We start from the raw sequence: 16,724 nt of genomic DNA, 5'->3' as shown, positions 1-16,724 counted from the left end.
TTCAGTACTGTGCTAGAGAGTTCAAGCCAGCTCTCAATAATGTTGAATGCTGCGCTGAGGTCCTACAGAACCAGCACTGTGGTTCTTCCAACATCTGTATCTATGTAGATACAGACTGTGGATAGGCACAGTGTTGAACACTGACAAGGGGAGCCTCAGTACTGTGGTGAGCATGGAAACCAAATTGAAAGACATCAAGAAGCTGTTTAATTGTTGAAAACAGCTTTTTCAATAACTTTGGTGATGAATGAAAGGTTGGAGATTGGCTTGTAATCCTGGAATGTGTCCAGATTGTTTTTTGTTGTTTTTTTTAAATCAGTGGTTAACTCAAAACAACAGCAACTAATGTAAAAATCAAAAACATGACACCATAACCTTAGTTTGGCTTTTTTTTATTCAAGCGTGTAGTACATTTAAATGCATTACATACTCTGCCAAAAACAAGGAAGCTCAACTCCTTTTTTTTTTACTTTTAAAAGTATTCCCTCCATACAATTTAATTTCAATTGTACATTTAAATAAAAAGAAACACTTTTTTCCCATTTATTCCATTTTTTTTAAACTTCTTTTAAAGTTTCATTATAAATTTTCACTTCAATAGAAGGTGTTAGCTTGGAGAAACGAACACAAAAATAATCATGATTCAGCAACCAAAATGTGAAAACAGTGTTGCAGGTGCAGAGACATCAGTCGACTGAGGTAAATGTCAGCAGCTTCCTGGTGCAGACCTCCTGTTACCTCTTCAGATTCTGCTGAGCCTGCTTCAGTAAAGTGTCGAAGTCTAGTGCATGATATTTGCCTTTTGTAGGAAATGGGTCATACTCTCTGCTTGAATCTAAAAAGAAAAAGGGAAATATATCACAAAGACAGCAACATTAAAGTCTGAAATCTGTATTATTCAAGCTGAGAATTTACAGCATAAGCTCAAGTGTTTTAAGTCTAAATTATTCTGGGGTTTTTTTTAAAGCTCAATGTTCAATTTTGAGTTGAATGATTCACAGGAGCATCTCAATAAATTAATTACTTATTTCAAAAAGTGAAACTCCTACAGACTTGTAACGCAGGTCGTTGAGCTATAAGTGTCTATTTACTGTTCCTGCAGCTAAACTAAACCCAAAATTAAGTTCCTCAGAAAATCGGATCATTATTTAGGCGCAGCTCAAGTCACAAAAGGTCCTTGCTGAAGAAGTTGCCTGTTCACTGGTCTGTATTCAAGCAATTAATGGAAGGAAAAAGTGTGAGAGAAAATAAAAATTCTTCAAGAGTTTAAATGAGACTCACAAGGTTTTAACTGCACCTGAAGTCACTGCTCAAAGACCCACCAGACACAAACATGTCCAGGATATAAGCTACGACTGTCACACTGTTCATCTTCAGCCAATGTTGAACCAGAGATGATGTAAGGAGAGAAATCAGGGCCAATGAGGGATAAAGAAAATGGCCAGAGTGTTCCAATTTACTAATACTAATTTATTGAGAGGCGACAGCGGCATTAACACTAAACTATACAAACCATGTTAAATATTCTGCCACCCATAATAGAAATATTTCATAACACCAATGAAATCATGTGGGGGACAGGGGGGCAGCAGAACCTCTGGCATGCTCACCTAAATCAGCGTAGTTGGACTGACAGAACTGTCTCCTTCCACCAAAACAGAGGTCAAAGGGGAGCTCATCAGGTTTACGCAGCTTACTGCCATTTTCAATGGCTGTAAACGCATCCTTGGTGTTGTAGTAAGTTACAAACCCATAGTTATCCCTGGGAGAGATGACAACATTTCAGCAAATTATTTTTCAGTTTTAACACAAAAGTGTCCACACAAAGTAGTAGAAGACCTCCGTCGCTGAATGTAGCTTGCTTTTAAAAAGGCGGCCTGGGGATGTTGCCAGGAGGCCCCAGTTATGAACAAGCTTGGATTTGCTGTTGCACTGTAGCTTGGCCAAGGAGGTCACAAGCAAGACCCACCAGGTTCAAAGACAGTGCGATCGATTAATATTAAACGGATTTACTCACCCGTGTTCTCTAAAGTGCAGGGTACATTCCTCAATTTCTCCAAATAAAGAGAAGCGCTCCCTGAGCTCTCTTTGGGTCATGCTTCCCCGAATTTTGCCGACATAAACAACCCGCCTCTCCTCCTGGGGAAAAAAAAAAACATAAGTAAAAGCAGATCCAATTAGATTATAAACAAGTTCAATATTTTAAATTCGACATAAAATCTGTCATTTTACTCTGAACTTACAATGGCTTTCTCCTTTCGCCTCTTTGTCTCTTCCACATTTGTCTTCGTGCCAGTACAGTATCTAGACCTGTATGAGGGGCTGAAAGAGAAGATAAGTTATTTTAAAGTAACTGCAGCATTGAAAAAGTTACATGTCTACAGAAAAGCAAGACTCAAGTACCTGTGCAACCCCCTGCTTCTACTCCACTGAGGGGAAGGGGATCGTGACGTGGAGCGGCTCCAGGACCCAGAGCGAGAGGAGGAATACGAGTACCTCCTCCTCCGCGGAGGGGACCGAGACAAAGAGGGAGAAGAGCGAGAGGAGGATCGGGATGAGGAGCTTAGACTGCTGTCCGAGTTGCGGTGTCGATACCTACAGAACGAAAAGTAAGAAACGGTGTAAGAAAAATTGAAAGAACTTGCTAACGATGGATCAACAAACCCAAGAAACAAACCTTTTCTTTGCTGGAGAGTTGGACCTAGACCGGGATCTGGAGGTGTAGGCATCTGAGCAGCTGGAAGTCGGGCTGGGGGAGCGGTAAAATCTTTTTCTTGACCTCCCACGAGTTCTTTCTTTGGGACTACAGCTGGGACTGGGGGTCCGAGAAGCAACGTATCGGCGGTAGGACCTCCCTGATGGCCCCCTTCTGGGGCTTGTGACACGCTGCTGTTGGGATGGAGAAAAATCCGAAGTCTCCGTGACGGAGCATTGCTCCGACGCGTCTCTGTTCTTCTGGGCTTGAGCGAATCTGTTCTTCTGGGCTTGAACGGTTGGTGGACAATCTTGAGTTCTGGGTGAAATCACAGAATTTGCGGCTTCCTGTGGAGATGCTGCCAATACTGGTGGAAGTGTTGGCGGTGGGCTTGACTGTTGTTGCCTGAGGGGCTTAATGGTGAAGACAGATTGCTGTTTAATGTTCCAGCGCTTGCCTGACTCGCCAGGTGAAACACTTTTGTTGGAGAGGCAATAGTCATGATCCATGCACGCCACATCCGGGGCCACGGGGGCAGCAGCGGGAGTGGCTTTACTACGGACCCTAACCGGGGGCAGAGGCTGGGCTTCTATCTGGATCACCTTGGAGGGGGTGGACTTGGGAGCTTCAGGGTTATTGGGCTTTCCCAGCAGAGCCACAGGGGCCAGAGGTTTCCACATCTGGTTGGGAGAAGCGGTCTTGGGAGCCAGAGCTGAAGAGAAAAATAGAAATGGTGAGCACCCGATGTTTGCCAATAAGCTCAGTGCTTTGGCTGCTTTAGCTCGGATATTAAATCTGAAAGGAACGAATCGAAGTGAAGCTATACTTTCATTTAAAGCAAAAGCTGAACAAAGACTTAATTGTGTTTTGACTAAATTACCTGCAGCCTTGGAGAGGTCATTAGTTCTTTCACACTGATCAGCTTTCTCTGGAATCGATGCAGCTCTGCAAAGCAAACGGTGTGTTAGCACTTCGGTTAGCAGTGCTCTGGTGGTCTTCAGGCCCAATTTAGACATGAGGACCGGCAAATGGGAGTTTTTGCGGTAGGTCTTGGCAAAAGGTGAATTTAGGTCACCTCCACACACTAGAACCAAGTCAGTAATCCAGAGCAGCATAAAGGGCTGTAGGGTAACTCACCTCGAGTTTCCTACAGCTGCTGCTCTACCAGAGACCTCCGGCACACATTTCTCCTCTTTTGCTAAAAGAATAGGGAACAGGGAGACGAATGTGTCAGCAGATGGACATTATTGGGAAAGCAAATGCCAAAAAGAGACAACGAGATCATGCAGTTGAAGCGGTGTAAAATGGATTTAGATGATTTCAGAATTCATTATTTAACTAGTGCTGACTAGAAATGTCTTGGCAACCATTATTAAGGCTTACAATACTAAGGATTTTAAAAGTTGTGATGTAAAGACCACTGAAATGTTGCATCATCTGTGTTGGTATAGGAAGCTACGTCGACACCGTGGGAACCTCATACCGGAACTGCCTAGCTCTGACCGGACTTGCTGCACTGCGTAGCCCAACCAGTTGTTTCTAATCTGCTGCCTCTTGTGCATCAGCCCACACAAAGACAGCAGGGTGACGGTTAAATGGATCTGCAGACAAGGCAGAATTCCAGCAGCAGAGAACACAGGAGCCCCCTGCAGAACCAATCTCTCTTACATACAAATCGTCATGTAAAGCTAAACCCTGTCACATGTCTGACTGCCTTCTGTTGGTCAAAACATAAGTAAACTCCCATCTGACGTGAAATGACTCCTTTACGTGTTCAACTCCTGCCAACCGAACGTAGCGCTGCAGCGTTGTGAGCCGTTTACCCGTCACCATTACGAAACGATGAAAAATGATCCTCTGGCTGCTTTTAGCTTGATACTAAAGTAGAGCTGCGTGACCCACTGCGGTACTGAACATCACAACCTCAACGAAGATTTAATGCACGGGAAGTAGAACTGTAAAAGGTGGAAAAAGAAAGAGCGGGTGCAGATGGTAGCAAATCAAGAGCGGTTACCTTGAGTCTCCTCAAACTGCTCTAGTAAGCTCGTCAGATCAGCAGCTTCAATACCTTTAAAAGACACAAACGTTACACTCATAAGTACAGTGTGTGTACCAGAGCAACATTGACTGAACTTTCAGACATGCATGCATGGCTCACAGTTATACTAGAGAAAAGAGAAGCCTACCGATGCACCAAGAAGCATGAATTGAAACTTTTTTTAAGGATGTGCAGATACTCTGGAGTTATCCGTTGTAGGAATCTTCCCCAGCAAATACACACATATTGATTATTTTGTATTGCTAGCTGTGCTAATCGCTAATGAAACACAGTTTCAACATGTTTAAAATGTTAATAAATTTTCCCCTCTGATCTTAATATAAATAATCAATAGCAGGAAGAATAGAGAAAACATATTTTTAAAGCTGTTTGATCCCAATTTTACTGTTGGCAAGTCAAATAGTTAAAATGTTTATTGGTGCATCGCTAATAAAACATTCTGGAATATTCTCTATGAAGCATCCAAACTCACCTATTTCACTAGTGAATGATTCGATCAGCTCTTGCGTGTTGCTCTTGGCTCTTTGTGGTTTCATGGCTGTAGTAGATTCTTGTTTAGATTCAACCAGAGCAGAATGGTTTTTGTGATGATGGGGATTCACAGAGACGGCAGCACGGGGTTGGACACTTTGTTCTTTGGTTGCGGGTTTGGACGACTTTCTGTCGGATGCGAGTGGGCCACCTGATGAGGTAGAAACGGCGATCCCAGGCATATCCTGGGAAGCATCTGTGGGTTTGTGTACATCTGTAGTGGTTTCTGGGCAGACTTTAGTGTCCTGTACAGACTTTGGATTAATGGACTCGGTTTCACCTTTTCTTCCTGAAGCAGAAGGGGAATGCCTCCCATCTGCTGAAGACACAACTTGGACTAAAGGCTTTAAAGAAGCAGGAGGAGCAAAGCTCTGAGGCACATGAGGTTCTGTAGGCTTGGCAGCTGCATCTGGATGTGCAGCTGCAGTTTTCGCTGAATCAGGGGGAACAGTTTGGGGATTTTGGAGCAGTTTGGAAGGCTCCTGCGTTTGCTGGGGCTTAGAAACAGGAACAGCGGGTGAGGCTTTGGTGGATGAAGAAATCATGTAAGCTGGCGGCTGCAGCAGAGCCTCTGGGGTGGGGGGTGCACAGGGTCCCTTCGGCCGCCAGGCAGGTTTGGCCTCCTCCACTTCTTTCCTTGCTGCCACGGGGTTTGCACGTCTGGGATCCCTGGGGTTGGGGTCAGGAAGGTGGGGCAAAGGGGGTAGCTCTTTGGGGAGCTCTGGAAGGCTGGGCCACCTGGTGACGCTCTTGTCTTGTTTCTCCACCGGAGCCGGCTTTTTTTGCTGCCGGAGTCGCCTGTACTCCTCCAGGCTGAGCGGCTTGGGTTTGGCCTCTGGGACTGCGGGGGTAATGCTGGCAGGCGGGGAGATCTCGGGAACTGCAGCAGCTGCAGGGGCCTCTGAAGATACCAGAGGGAGGGAAACGGAGGAAGCAGATGACGAGCTTTCTTTTTCTTCTGGGGCAGTGGCTGACTGTTTCGGTGTTTTGCTGGGCTGCTGGGAGCTCACAGCTGCAGCTGAACACGTCAGCCGACTTTCCTCGGGTGTCAGGGTTGCGCTCCATTCGGGCAGCAGAGGTGAGACGTGTTTCTCATTGGTTTCAGGAGCCTGAGCTGCAGTGGTGTTTTCCTTCTCCGGTTTGATTTGTTTTATTCCTTCAGGTTTTAGAAGCGGCTCAGGTGTAGAAGAGGCAGAGGGAACCTTTTGGCTTTTCTGTACTTTTTCTTTACCGGAGCCTGTCTGAGGCTTTTTGGGGGGATCCATTACCACCCTTCTGACTGTGCCGCTCCTGAGGACCCTTCCTTCTACTAGTTCAGACTGCTGCTTCTCATTACATTTCTTTTTCCTTCTTGCTGGGCTTGTTGTTTTTCTCTCCTTTTTCCTCTTGACTTTATTGCTCACATCTAAACGTGCCACTGGCGTATCAGCAGGAGCGATTTCAAAGGTTTTCCTAACAGGGACGTCATCTTCATCGTCGACTACTATATGCTCTGAACTGTCGGCCAGCTCGTCTTCTGCTGCTTCTGGTTTGATCTCGTTTTCTGGGAGCGGCTGATGAAGAGGATAAGACAGATCCATGTTCGGGATGGTAAAGATAGGTTCTCCGTTTTCACTCTGGTCCACAACCTCAAGCACTATTCCCCCTTCAGGCAGCATCTGCTCTCCCTCTTCATTCTCCACAGATATGGCCATGCAGTATGGGTGCATGTGCCGGACCAAATCTGCCAGGCTAACCGAGAGACCTTCTTGACCCTCCTGCTCCAAGAGGATAGGGAGCGGCAATGGCAGACCTTCCCAACCTGGAGGGTCTGGAGAAGACTCTAGCCTGTCTGGGCTCTGAGTGAAGGAGCCGTCCTCCTCTTCCTCCCCATCACTCCTCTGGACACAGACCCCTTGCATCCTGGACAGGTTCTGGGCACCAAGAAGGAAAACATCCAGTCAAATCTCTCCATTCGTCTTCTGGAGTATTTTGTAAAGGGTTTTTATGAGTGAACAGTTTACCTTTCCTCCTGATAACGGCCTGGTGCTACCGAACGAGTCTTTCTGAGGTGAACGAGACAGGCACAGCATTCTCCTGAGCTGGAGACAGAGCATAATGATATTAACGTTTGGACTCAGAAGGTATGCTCCCACTACTAGAACATTTCCAGGAAACATGGCAGTTGGCTGGGTTAATTTTTTTTTTTTTTTACAGCAGGAAGTAGAATCAGGAGGGAACTCTACCACATGTCTACTCTGAAACACGGATTGAGGCTTGTTGTGTGAGGCTGGTCAAAAATAACGCTTATTTTTGTTAATTTAATCTCCCAGTTTAGACTCCTTCAAAGTTTATGTTTCAGTTAACTTTAAATTTTACAACAGGAGTATTTGGTATTTTTACTTGAAAACATTTAAACCCCACCACCCACATTTAATATCCTTGTTTTACCATGGTTGTGATCAATGATAATGAAACAAATCAGTCAAGAATGGAAGTATTATTAAATGAGCAACATAAACTTCCAGTTTCAGCAGTAAGTACTGGACGGGTTCTCACTCTAGCACAGTGGTTCCCAAACTTTTTCTGGGCCCCCCCTATGGATTACAAATGGCTGTCTGGTTGAACATCCAGACGGCTTCCCGCGCACCACAGTCTGGGCACCTCTGCTCTAGCAAATCTTTTAATGGATAGAAAACAACCATCGTTAAACGCTTATGTTTCATATAATACATATTTTGTTACGTCTCGCAAGCTGCAAGTATAACAAATCTGTTAATAAGGCAGACCTCTTCCAACTTTGGAGGGATTGCAGTTCTGCTGCAGAGTGTAACCAACATGAAATATGCAAGTTATGTTTGCAGAAGACTAGGCTGTAATCCTGACCAGAGCCGTCTCCTCTTACTTCTAATCATGTTCACACAAAGGTCTGCATGGACAAAGCACCTTTGATTATTACAGTTTTCAACATGTTTTCATGGAGTTCTGATTTAAATTACATAAGTCATTATGTGAAATCTGTGAGACAAAGTCAGTGGGTTTAGTTTTTGTGCTGAAAATTACTGCTTTTTATTTTCATGACTGATGTGTTACAGTAACACGTTTCCAATAATCTAGAGTGACTTTACTTAGATTCTAAACTGCAGCTACTATGAAACAATTAGTCTGATTTTATTGGGGTTTTGTTTTTTTATATGCATCTCACACTGGATTGTTTGCTTTGGGCAGCGATTCCTCTCTGCAGACCAATAAAGCCGAAGTACTGAACTAGTTTGAACGCTGTGTTTGCATCCAATGCCAAGCATTCCTGTTGTACAGCTGGAAATGAATTCTCAAGTGATGGAAGACTTTTCTTCCCCCATCTCTTAGTTGCAATAAATATTAGCTGTACCTCAGAGTGGAAACACACTCAACTGTCAACCAGGACAAAACAGAAGATTTAGGGATATTATACTCTATACATGTTTCAGGCTGCATGACCGTATTCTACCTCTAGAGAGAGAGAGAGAGGTACGTATGTACAGTTCCAATTTCCCCTTTTACTCCGTGTTTCATGTTCAAAGACAAAAGTGATTTTCAAAGAGTTTGAACAAGATGAGAGCACTCACCGGAGAGTGTTCCCGGCCCTTGGACAGCATGTCTGAGTCAGGCAGCGTGTCGAACGGCGACAGGTTCTCATCGTCTACGTTGTCAAGTATCTCCGTCAAAGCTGTCAGCAGTGTGGCCTCGCTGTCTTCATCGAAACCTTTAGCCTGGGTTTAAGTTGTTCAATCTATTTATTCAGAGCTTTAAAAATAAAAGCCTCAAACATTTTTTTTTCTGTTTTTTTTTTTTTTTTTTTTTTTAAGATGCAAAGGTAAAGATCTGTCTTGCCTCTAACGTTGGCACGTCCTCGAAGATGGAAAGGATGGAGGGGTCGATGTAGCTTTGGAGGCTTTCCTCAGAGCTGAGCCCTGCAGGCTGGACAGAGACAAGAGGACAAAACGCTCCAGTTTTTATGGTTGCAAACAAAGAAATGGCAAATCATGTCATCAGCTTATAAATACACATCAAGTCATCTGTAACGACCGTATTCGTTTTTGAGATTTAAAGACCCTTTAATGAGATACCAGAAAAAGTCCCCCAGTGATTAGCGTAGAAGGGGAGTTTTCTCTCCCCTTACCTGTTGCTGCACACTGCAGGTGAGTGGGCTGGAAAAAAAAAAAGACTGTTACGTTTTTTACCAGGACAGACAAATTCAGGTGCGGTGAAAACACTGAACAGTGGAGCTGCTAAACCAAAGGAGCCCCACCCAAGAGTCTGGTTTTAAGCTGCCAACTGCAGACTCTATCCCAGCTAATAAACCAGCTAAAATCAGCTTTTTGCACCTAATACTTTGCTAACGGCGAACTAGCAAAAAGTGTTTTGTCTTAACCAGGATATTTATTTGTTTTTTTGTGCTTTTTCTGATTTAAATAAAAAGCAATTACATTTTGTTTTAAAACAGAACTACTTGCTGCAAGACAATCTCAAATAAAAATGTTACAAGACTTATCACATTCCTTTAATTACATGGCTTAGTAAATTGTCTTAAACAGGTATCAGTGTCATTTTACTTCTCCATTGCAAGTTAATTACTACACCTTAAAATGCACTTTGGCATATATGAAAAAAAAAAACACACACACACACACAAAAACACCCTTTCATTTTAATCCATTAACCCGCTACACTGACTGACCCACGTGTTTCTATCTACAGCGCAGACATATTTGAGCCTTCCCACTTTCCGTCCACAGGAAGGCTGCACTACCCACGTGTTGCACTACAACAAACCATAGCAGGGCCCTCCATCTCTGCATTATTATCCTTTTAAATCTGCAAAGCAAAGTGTGTAATTATAACCCCTTATTCATAGAAGAGTTACTCCACAAGGTGTTACTACGCTTAATTTACACTGTAAGACAATATGCGTGGAGAACAGAAGGCAACGATAACCCTCCCTCCTGCGCATGTGTGAATAAACACATGTGGCTGTAAGTCCACAAGTATGTTTGAATGAAAACCGGTATGGCTACTGCAGGACCCAGTGCTGGAAACCATTTGTGACTGTACTGGTTACAGTCATAGAGTAAACGGACTTATTCCACATTGCAGTAAGCAGACTTATGCCACATTGCTGCAATGCGCTGCTATCTAAATCACTCAGGGTAGTAATTGGATAGAGTAAACAAATTCAACTTAGAACCACTTTAAAGCTCACAGTGTGATAAAAATGTGAGCTGAGCTGGACTGCCTTTCTTTTATCATCACCACCACGTGAGCGTTAGCTTGGACACGGAGAGAAAATGCATTCAATAAGCTTCATAATAAACATCTGACAGCAACTAAACCACGTGTTGTCATCCAAAGCGAGCATTTAATAATATCACACAGCTGTCACTATGTCTTATTTAGATGTTGTTATTATTATTACGAGTTATAACCCGGCTATCACTAGCAGAGTAGCCCAGTAACGCTTTCTCGTTCAGAAAGAAATCAGAACAGCAAAACGTTCATTCTGGTCTAATTCTGCAAGAAGAAAAATACAACGCACTGGTATCGCTCTGTTATTAAAAAAAGACGTAAAAAATATTGTTTGATGTAGTAATACTACTCATTCATCCACGTGTCACTTTCGCACGTCAGCTTGTACAGCCAACGCTCTACAAAGACACAGAAAACTCCAACTACAGATATCAGCCGCTGGGAAAAAACGAGTACAAGTTGTTCCTCACCTCGTCTAGTGTTTCCAATGGGAATAAATCCAAATTGCACGCTAATAAAGCCTCCTCGCCTGTTCCCCACCGCGCCGCCATCTTGCATGCCCACTCCCTGCCGGGGCCTCGTTTGAGAATGAAAAACTAGTGAATCAGAGGAGGAACAAACTGCAAGCCGGTAGGAAACACGTGGTTCAGCAATCCCGGCAAAATGACGCAGAATGACGCCGAGGGTCAAATGTCGCGTGACGACGTTTTCCGTTTGTTTGTAGTTCTCTTTCCTGGTTCGCCTACAAACCTGATTGTACGGCTTCCTAAGCAACAAACATTTTGCTAAATACTAATTTTTTTTTCTTTCTATTGTTTATTATGACTACCCGCTGGGAAACGGAGAATCATGCAAAACAAAAATGCTATTGAGCTTACCAAACATCAAGCAGGAATAATAAAAAAAAGAAGATATCAATTTGGGAAAAAAAATCTCAAATTAAGATTTGACAGAACACAGAACAGGGTTGACAGAGCGGTGGAAAAGGGAAAAAAAAGCACTTTTAGGGAATTCAACAAAAGGGAAAAATAATACAAGATATAATACAAATGTAGAAATTATGTCATAATTATGAGATAATTTTTTACACTGTGGTTTTACTTTAAAATAATAACACTATGAGATTGTGGTTTTCCATAGAAGGTTGTGCACATTCTGATGGAGTTTACATGAAATCAGAGATAAATAATTTACTCTCAGGATTAGTGTTACATTCATACTTGGTTTTCAATGAAAATAGCAGTGATTCACTTTCTGCCCCATTCGTATGGAGAGCCATTTCATTCAAACCTGAATTCAAAACTGTACATTAAAGACAAAATCCTGTGGAGGGCAGTACTCACCCCCCTAAATGTTCATTGTTCTGGGAGATTTAGGTTGAAAATATTTTCGTTCAACAACAAGTTTGATTCTGATAATGAGAGAGGCGTCTCTCAGATGATAAACCGATGTAAAGAAAAATCAGCTTTGGGGAAGATCGTTGTAATAATACAATTGAATTCAATAACAACTGTTATGTTGAAAGTTAATAATAACTTTCTCAATAACCAGTCGATAATTAATTACCATCATAGCTAATGATACTCATTTTACATTTGCAGCTTTTTGCAAGTCTCCTCTGGTGTTTTAAGGATTTCTCTTAGCTGAAGTCTTTGAGTTTGGAAGGCCTCTTGCCATCACCCTAATCTTTCTATCTCTCATCAAACCTTTTTAAATCAAGACTGTTAATATTACTTCTCGTCGAAACATGTTGGTTAAGTTAAAATGTTACTTTTGGCCCAACCTTTCCAGCAGTATGACTAAGTTTGCTCTTAAATGTGCCTGTTTCTACAGTACCAGACATCAAGAACAATTAGCATAAAAATGAAAAGTGCAATGAGAAAACAGCCAGTGATGAGATGAAGAGATTAAACAGCGTAAAGTACAAAAGTGGGGGAGGAGGGGGAGATTAATTTCTCATTACGACTTGCACTGCAAGTTTTAGAGAAGCTATTGGCAAATCCCTAAGTCTCATAGGTAAAAATGGATTACAGGCGAACCAAACCACACAGCAGCTTCTAGCCCACGTGCTCAAGCTGTGTGGTCTCAGCGCGGTTTACCACTTTGTCTATCAGTGTGTTCTCCATTCGTCAGAATCTCTGCTGGGTGGAAACAACTCCTAGTCAACGGCCACTTGCAGTATTTAAGAAGTCTTTCCACATTCTCCAACAGCGTTCTCATAAATGATTAAGCAATGATTAAACAATGTTTAACTATGTTTAATCATTGTTTAAAACATGATTAAACAATTGAGTAAAAAAAAAAGTCCTGATAAAATGTTACATTTATATGTAGAACGCACATGCTGCATAATAATTTCACTATTTATGCAATTATTCCATAGTTTCTTGTTGCAGAGTGTTGTGAATTCATTTTATTTGTCGAGATTACCTGCCAAAGTCAGTCAGTAGGGATAATGCTGTTATGGGCAAGATAATTGGTCTGCAGTTAAACTGCTGCGCAGGCTAACCAATTAAATGCTAGTGTCTGACTGCACAACCATTACAACAGCTTAAAATGTTTCATGACATATGGCATCACAGAAGTTATAATGTAACTTATACATAAAACATTAAATATAATAAATCAAACTTTTGATTATTGATTGAAATATTTTCTAATCTTATTGTGTTTTGAAGGAATGCATTAATGGTGCATTTATACAAATATTGATGTTTTTATTTTATGAATGTGTGTGTCACAATTTTCTTTTAGATGCATCACATGTAAAGTTTAATCTCGATCTTATGCACACTGAAACTGTATCCTCTCAGTCTGAGATTAAATCAGATCAAACAATTAATTTAGTGTTTGAGTTTGGAGATTTACATGCATTTCAGTGTTAATTAGAAATACGTTTTAAACCACATGTTTAAAATGGCTGTATGGCCTTCCACATGATTTTCAGACGGGCTTGCTGGATTTTCAACCCATTTCTCCAGGTTTGCGGGTCGCCTTGCTCACACATATTTCAGTTCCATCCACACATTTTCCGTTAGACTGAGGTCAGGGCTTTGTGAAGCCCAGTCCAAAACATTTATATTGCTGCCCCTACGCCACTTTGTAGCTAATTTAGCTGTATGGCTATCATCTAGTGTTAGACCCATTAGCATCATCTAGCGTTAGACCCATTAGCACCAAAGCTTTCTTTCCCTGGCTGATTCCTTGAGACGTTGATCCAGCATTTCCACATAAAATGCTGAAGTACATTGGTTACTCGTGCATCATCCACACAACACGATGCAGACTATGAAACATCTTCCCCCCCACTCTTCCCCTGCAAATGTAATGCAGTGCTTAATGGCTAAATATTTCAATTTTAGTTCCATAAAACCACAGAACATGTATTCAAAGTTAAGAGCTTTTTCACTGAGTGCATTTGCAAATGGCAAATCTGCTTTTTCATCTTGCTTTTAGAGTACCTCGGTACAGGACTCATTTTGCTGTGGATAGAAATACTCTTAGCAGCTTCAATCGGCAGCTTCACAAGGTCTTTTGCTTTTGTTCTGAGAGTGATGTGCACATTTCACATTGAAACACACTCATCTCTGGAACCCACAATCGTTCTCTCCTTCTCAAAACTGTGACGGTTAGATCTTCTCATGCTTGTATATTGATTGACATCTGCCTGATATTTTTTGATCGTCTCGCGGTGTCACAATAAGAGCCAGTGTTTTCAATTTCGTTTTAAATATTCATGAGTTCTGCAATGTTGTTAACTAACATGGATGCTTATTAAGCCATGACATTATCATCTGTCGTCATCAACAGTTTATAGAAATACTGATCTCTGTGTATGTGAACAAATTTACCAAGAGTAATAGCAGAAGCTTTTAAAATATTCTCTCTCTGATTATTCTGGAATTTAGAAAATAGAAATCATTTTGGTAATCCTAACAGAAAAAGTTTAGTTTGATTTAAGGTAAAAAAAAATAAAAAATCTTCTGCATTTTATTATACACCATAATTAAATATTACCAATTTCAACTTTATAAATATTCTTTATTTTTTTGGAATGTGGCACTTTTGGCACCTAACATATAATACCATAATCTGTTTCTTTTATTGTTTTTAGCAGCAGCAGTAGTGATAATTGTTTCTTTCCTGTTTGGAAAAAAATAAACCACATTCACCATTAACATTTTAAATGTTTGTGTAAATCTGTTGATTCAATAGTGTTTCATCATGCTGTGAAAATCACATTGGTTGTTTTTTTGTTGTTGTTGTTGTTTGTTTGTTTTAACAACACACTATTTTCTCCACTATTCTCATTACCAGCTGTTGCTGTTTTGGATTTAAAGTGCAGCACATTTGTAATTGCTTCCAGCGTGCTCTCCAACTTTCTGCCGTCATAACAAACCCAGACATTTTTCCCTCCGATTATCAGCCACGTCCCGATGAATCTGCGTCTCTCATGCCTGCTTACGCACATTGCAGTACATATGTGAGCTTGTCTGTCTGCGAGTGAGACAGAGAGAGAGAGAGAGAGAGAGAGAAAGAAAGGAAGATGGAAAGACAGGAAGAGGAGCGCTGATGTGCCCCAGCACTCTCCCAAACTGCTACCTACCTACCGGTGCTCTGCCGTTGTCATGGTTACAAGCCTCCCCTCCCACCTCACGGTCGTCTTTCTCGCTGGGTACAGGGAGATGAGAGGAGAGGAGAAGTGGATCTGGCTGCTGCCTCTGCGTCATATTCATACCAGTGCAGCTGAAAGCCTCCCCCTGGCCCCCCCTCCACCTCACCAACACACACATCCTTTCCTTCTTCCTTTCCTTCTCATCATTCAATTTGCACACTGCCAGATCCACCTCAACCACCACCACCACCACCAGCGTCTCTCCATTTGTGTTTGCTATCTGCACCTGCTTATCACAGCACTCCGTCTCTCTCGACTGGACCTGCTGCGTTGGTGACCTGAGAGGACTTTCAGCAAGCAAGTGAGGGAGAGGAGAAGAGGAGGGGGGGGGAAGACAAAGGTAAGCACTGGCAGGACGGATATTTTTAAGTATGTTTGTGTCTGAAAGAGAGAGCGTGGGAGGTAAGAAAGAAAGAAAGAAAATGAGAAAGCAAAGAGGTGTAGGACATGTAAAAAAAAAAAAAAAAAAAAAAAAAAAGCATGAGGAGGAACCATCTGTGGCAGAGATATCAAGAGCCACCAGGAGTGTTTTTGGATATTTTGGTGGGATTTATTTAAAAAAAAAAAAAAAAAAAAAAAATGTAGACCGTTGGTGCACAAAAACAAGTGTTTGCTGTAAAACAACGTGGCGGGAGCAGATGTGTGCCTCAGTCAGTGAGCTTGTGTGCAAGCACTTTGCTGTGTGTCACATATTGTTATTGAGCTGCTGCTATTACGTGTTTCCACGGCGGCGAGAGGGATTCGAATGCAGGGAAGAGGTGGGGGAAGGCTTGATTATTTTCTCTGAAAGCTTTCCAAGCAATGTGTGGACGTGTTGACAGAGCAGCAATCTCTGCACCTTGAAGAGAGCTTGGAAAGAGTGTGTCTAACAGGGCAGTTTAGTCCTCAACTCAAATCTCTTGAAATGGATCATAATACCCCTTTGCCATTACTTCCCACACACTTCATCTTTTATTTCTTTAACAAGCAGCGGTGGAAATGTACCCCTTTCTCCTCGTCTTTTATTTATTCTGCTGTTCAGAGTTTACAGTAGCGGGATCTGTTAATGTTAAACTACAATTGTGGCAGCTTTACAAGCATCGCAGGAAAACAAAACATATGAGAGAGATGAGCACACACGCACACACACACACACACACACACACACACACACACACACAGAGAGAGAGAAAGAGAGAGAGAGAGAAAACGAGGAAGACCAAAGGGACAACAAGATCGCTGACTGCAAAGGGGAAATAAAAACAGGAGAAAAAAGGGGGGCCCGGAGGGTTGCTCATTGGATCTTGGTCCTGACAGCAGTGTCTGACATGGTGTATGACATTTAACTGTGATGTCTCTGTCAGTGCGACGGAGTGTGGGGAATGTGCCTGTCAGCTTTGATTTCGACAGAGACACATTTGTTTGTCTTCTGTAAGTGAGTCAGATGACAGACAGAAAACAAGGATCTGAAGTTTGTTAAACTGAGCTTCAACCAGGAGAGTGCGAGGGGGGTTAGTCGA

General features: G+C 42.3%; 1 protein-coding gene and 1 non-coding gene across 3 annotated transcripts; both read right to left on the bottom strand.

Moving 5' to 3' along the window:
* Nucleotides 1-376: 376 nt before the first annotated feature.
* pprc1 (PPARG related coactivator 1) lies at nt 377-11,142 on the bottom strand. 2 transcript variants are annotated; one of them, XM_088013112.1, is made up of 15 exons: nt 11,021-11,112; nt 9,427-9,454; nt 9,138-9,224; nt 8,873-9,016; nt 7,289-7,366; nt 5,227-7,198; nt 4,710-4,763; nt 3,833-3,893; nt 3,576-3,640; nt 2,678-3,407; nt 2,404-2,595; nt 2,244-2,322; nt 2,018-2,139; nt 1,611-1,762; nt 377-835 (listed from the first exon to the last, which is right to left on the bottom strand). In XM_088013112.1, exons 4-15 carry the CDS (start codon nt 8,900-8,902, stop codon nt 735-737), a joined length of 3,636 nt encoding a protein of 1,211 aa, XP_087869238.1. In that variant the 5' UTR covers nt 8,903-9,016; nt 9,138-9,224; nt 9,427-9,454; nt 11,021-11,112; the 3' UTR covers nt 377-734. The 2 variants fall into 2 exon arrangements, with proteins under 2 accessions (XP_087869238.1, XP_014824142.2); XM_014968656.2 differs by lacking the exon at nt 9,427-9,454 and having other exon boundaries at nt 11,021-11,142.
* Nucleotides 1,850-1,989, bottom strand: LOC148155316 (small nucleolar RNA SNORA50). Its single transcript, XR_015765549.1, has one exon. It is a non-coding gene; the product is annotated as a small nucleolar RNA SNORA50 (small nucleolar RNA).
* Nucleotides 11,143-16,724: the final 5,582 nt, after the last annotated feature.

Source organism: Poecilia mexicana, unplaced genomic scaffold (genome assembly GCF_051168715.1).
Source record: "Poecilia mexicana isolate PSO_F unplaced genomic scaffold, ASM5116871v1 scaffold_15, whole genome shotgun sequence".
Taxonomy (NCBI): domain Eukaryota; kingdom Metazoa; phylum Chordata; class Actinopteri; order Cyprinodontiformes; family Poeciliidae; genus Poecilia; species Poecilia mexicana.
Note: the sequence above shows the minus strand (reverse complement) of the source record. Positions and strands in the feature narration are given on the sequence as shown.

Coding starts and splice junctions, on each gene's coding strand:
- pprc1 (XM_014968656.2), bottom strand. CDS start 11,101: ATGGCGGCGCGGTGGGGAACAGGCGAGGAGGCTTTATTAGCGTGCAAT. Junction 3,641..3,832: donor GCAGCTGTAGGAAACTCGAG/GTGAGTTACCCT, acceptor TTTGCTTTGCAG/AGCTGCATCGATTCCAGAGA. Junction 2,596..2,677: donor AACTCTCCAGCAAAGAAAAG/GTTTGTTTCTTG, acceptor TTCGTTCTGTAG/GTATCGACACCGCAACTCGG.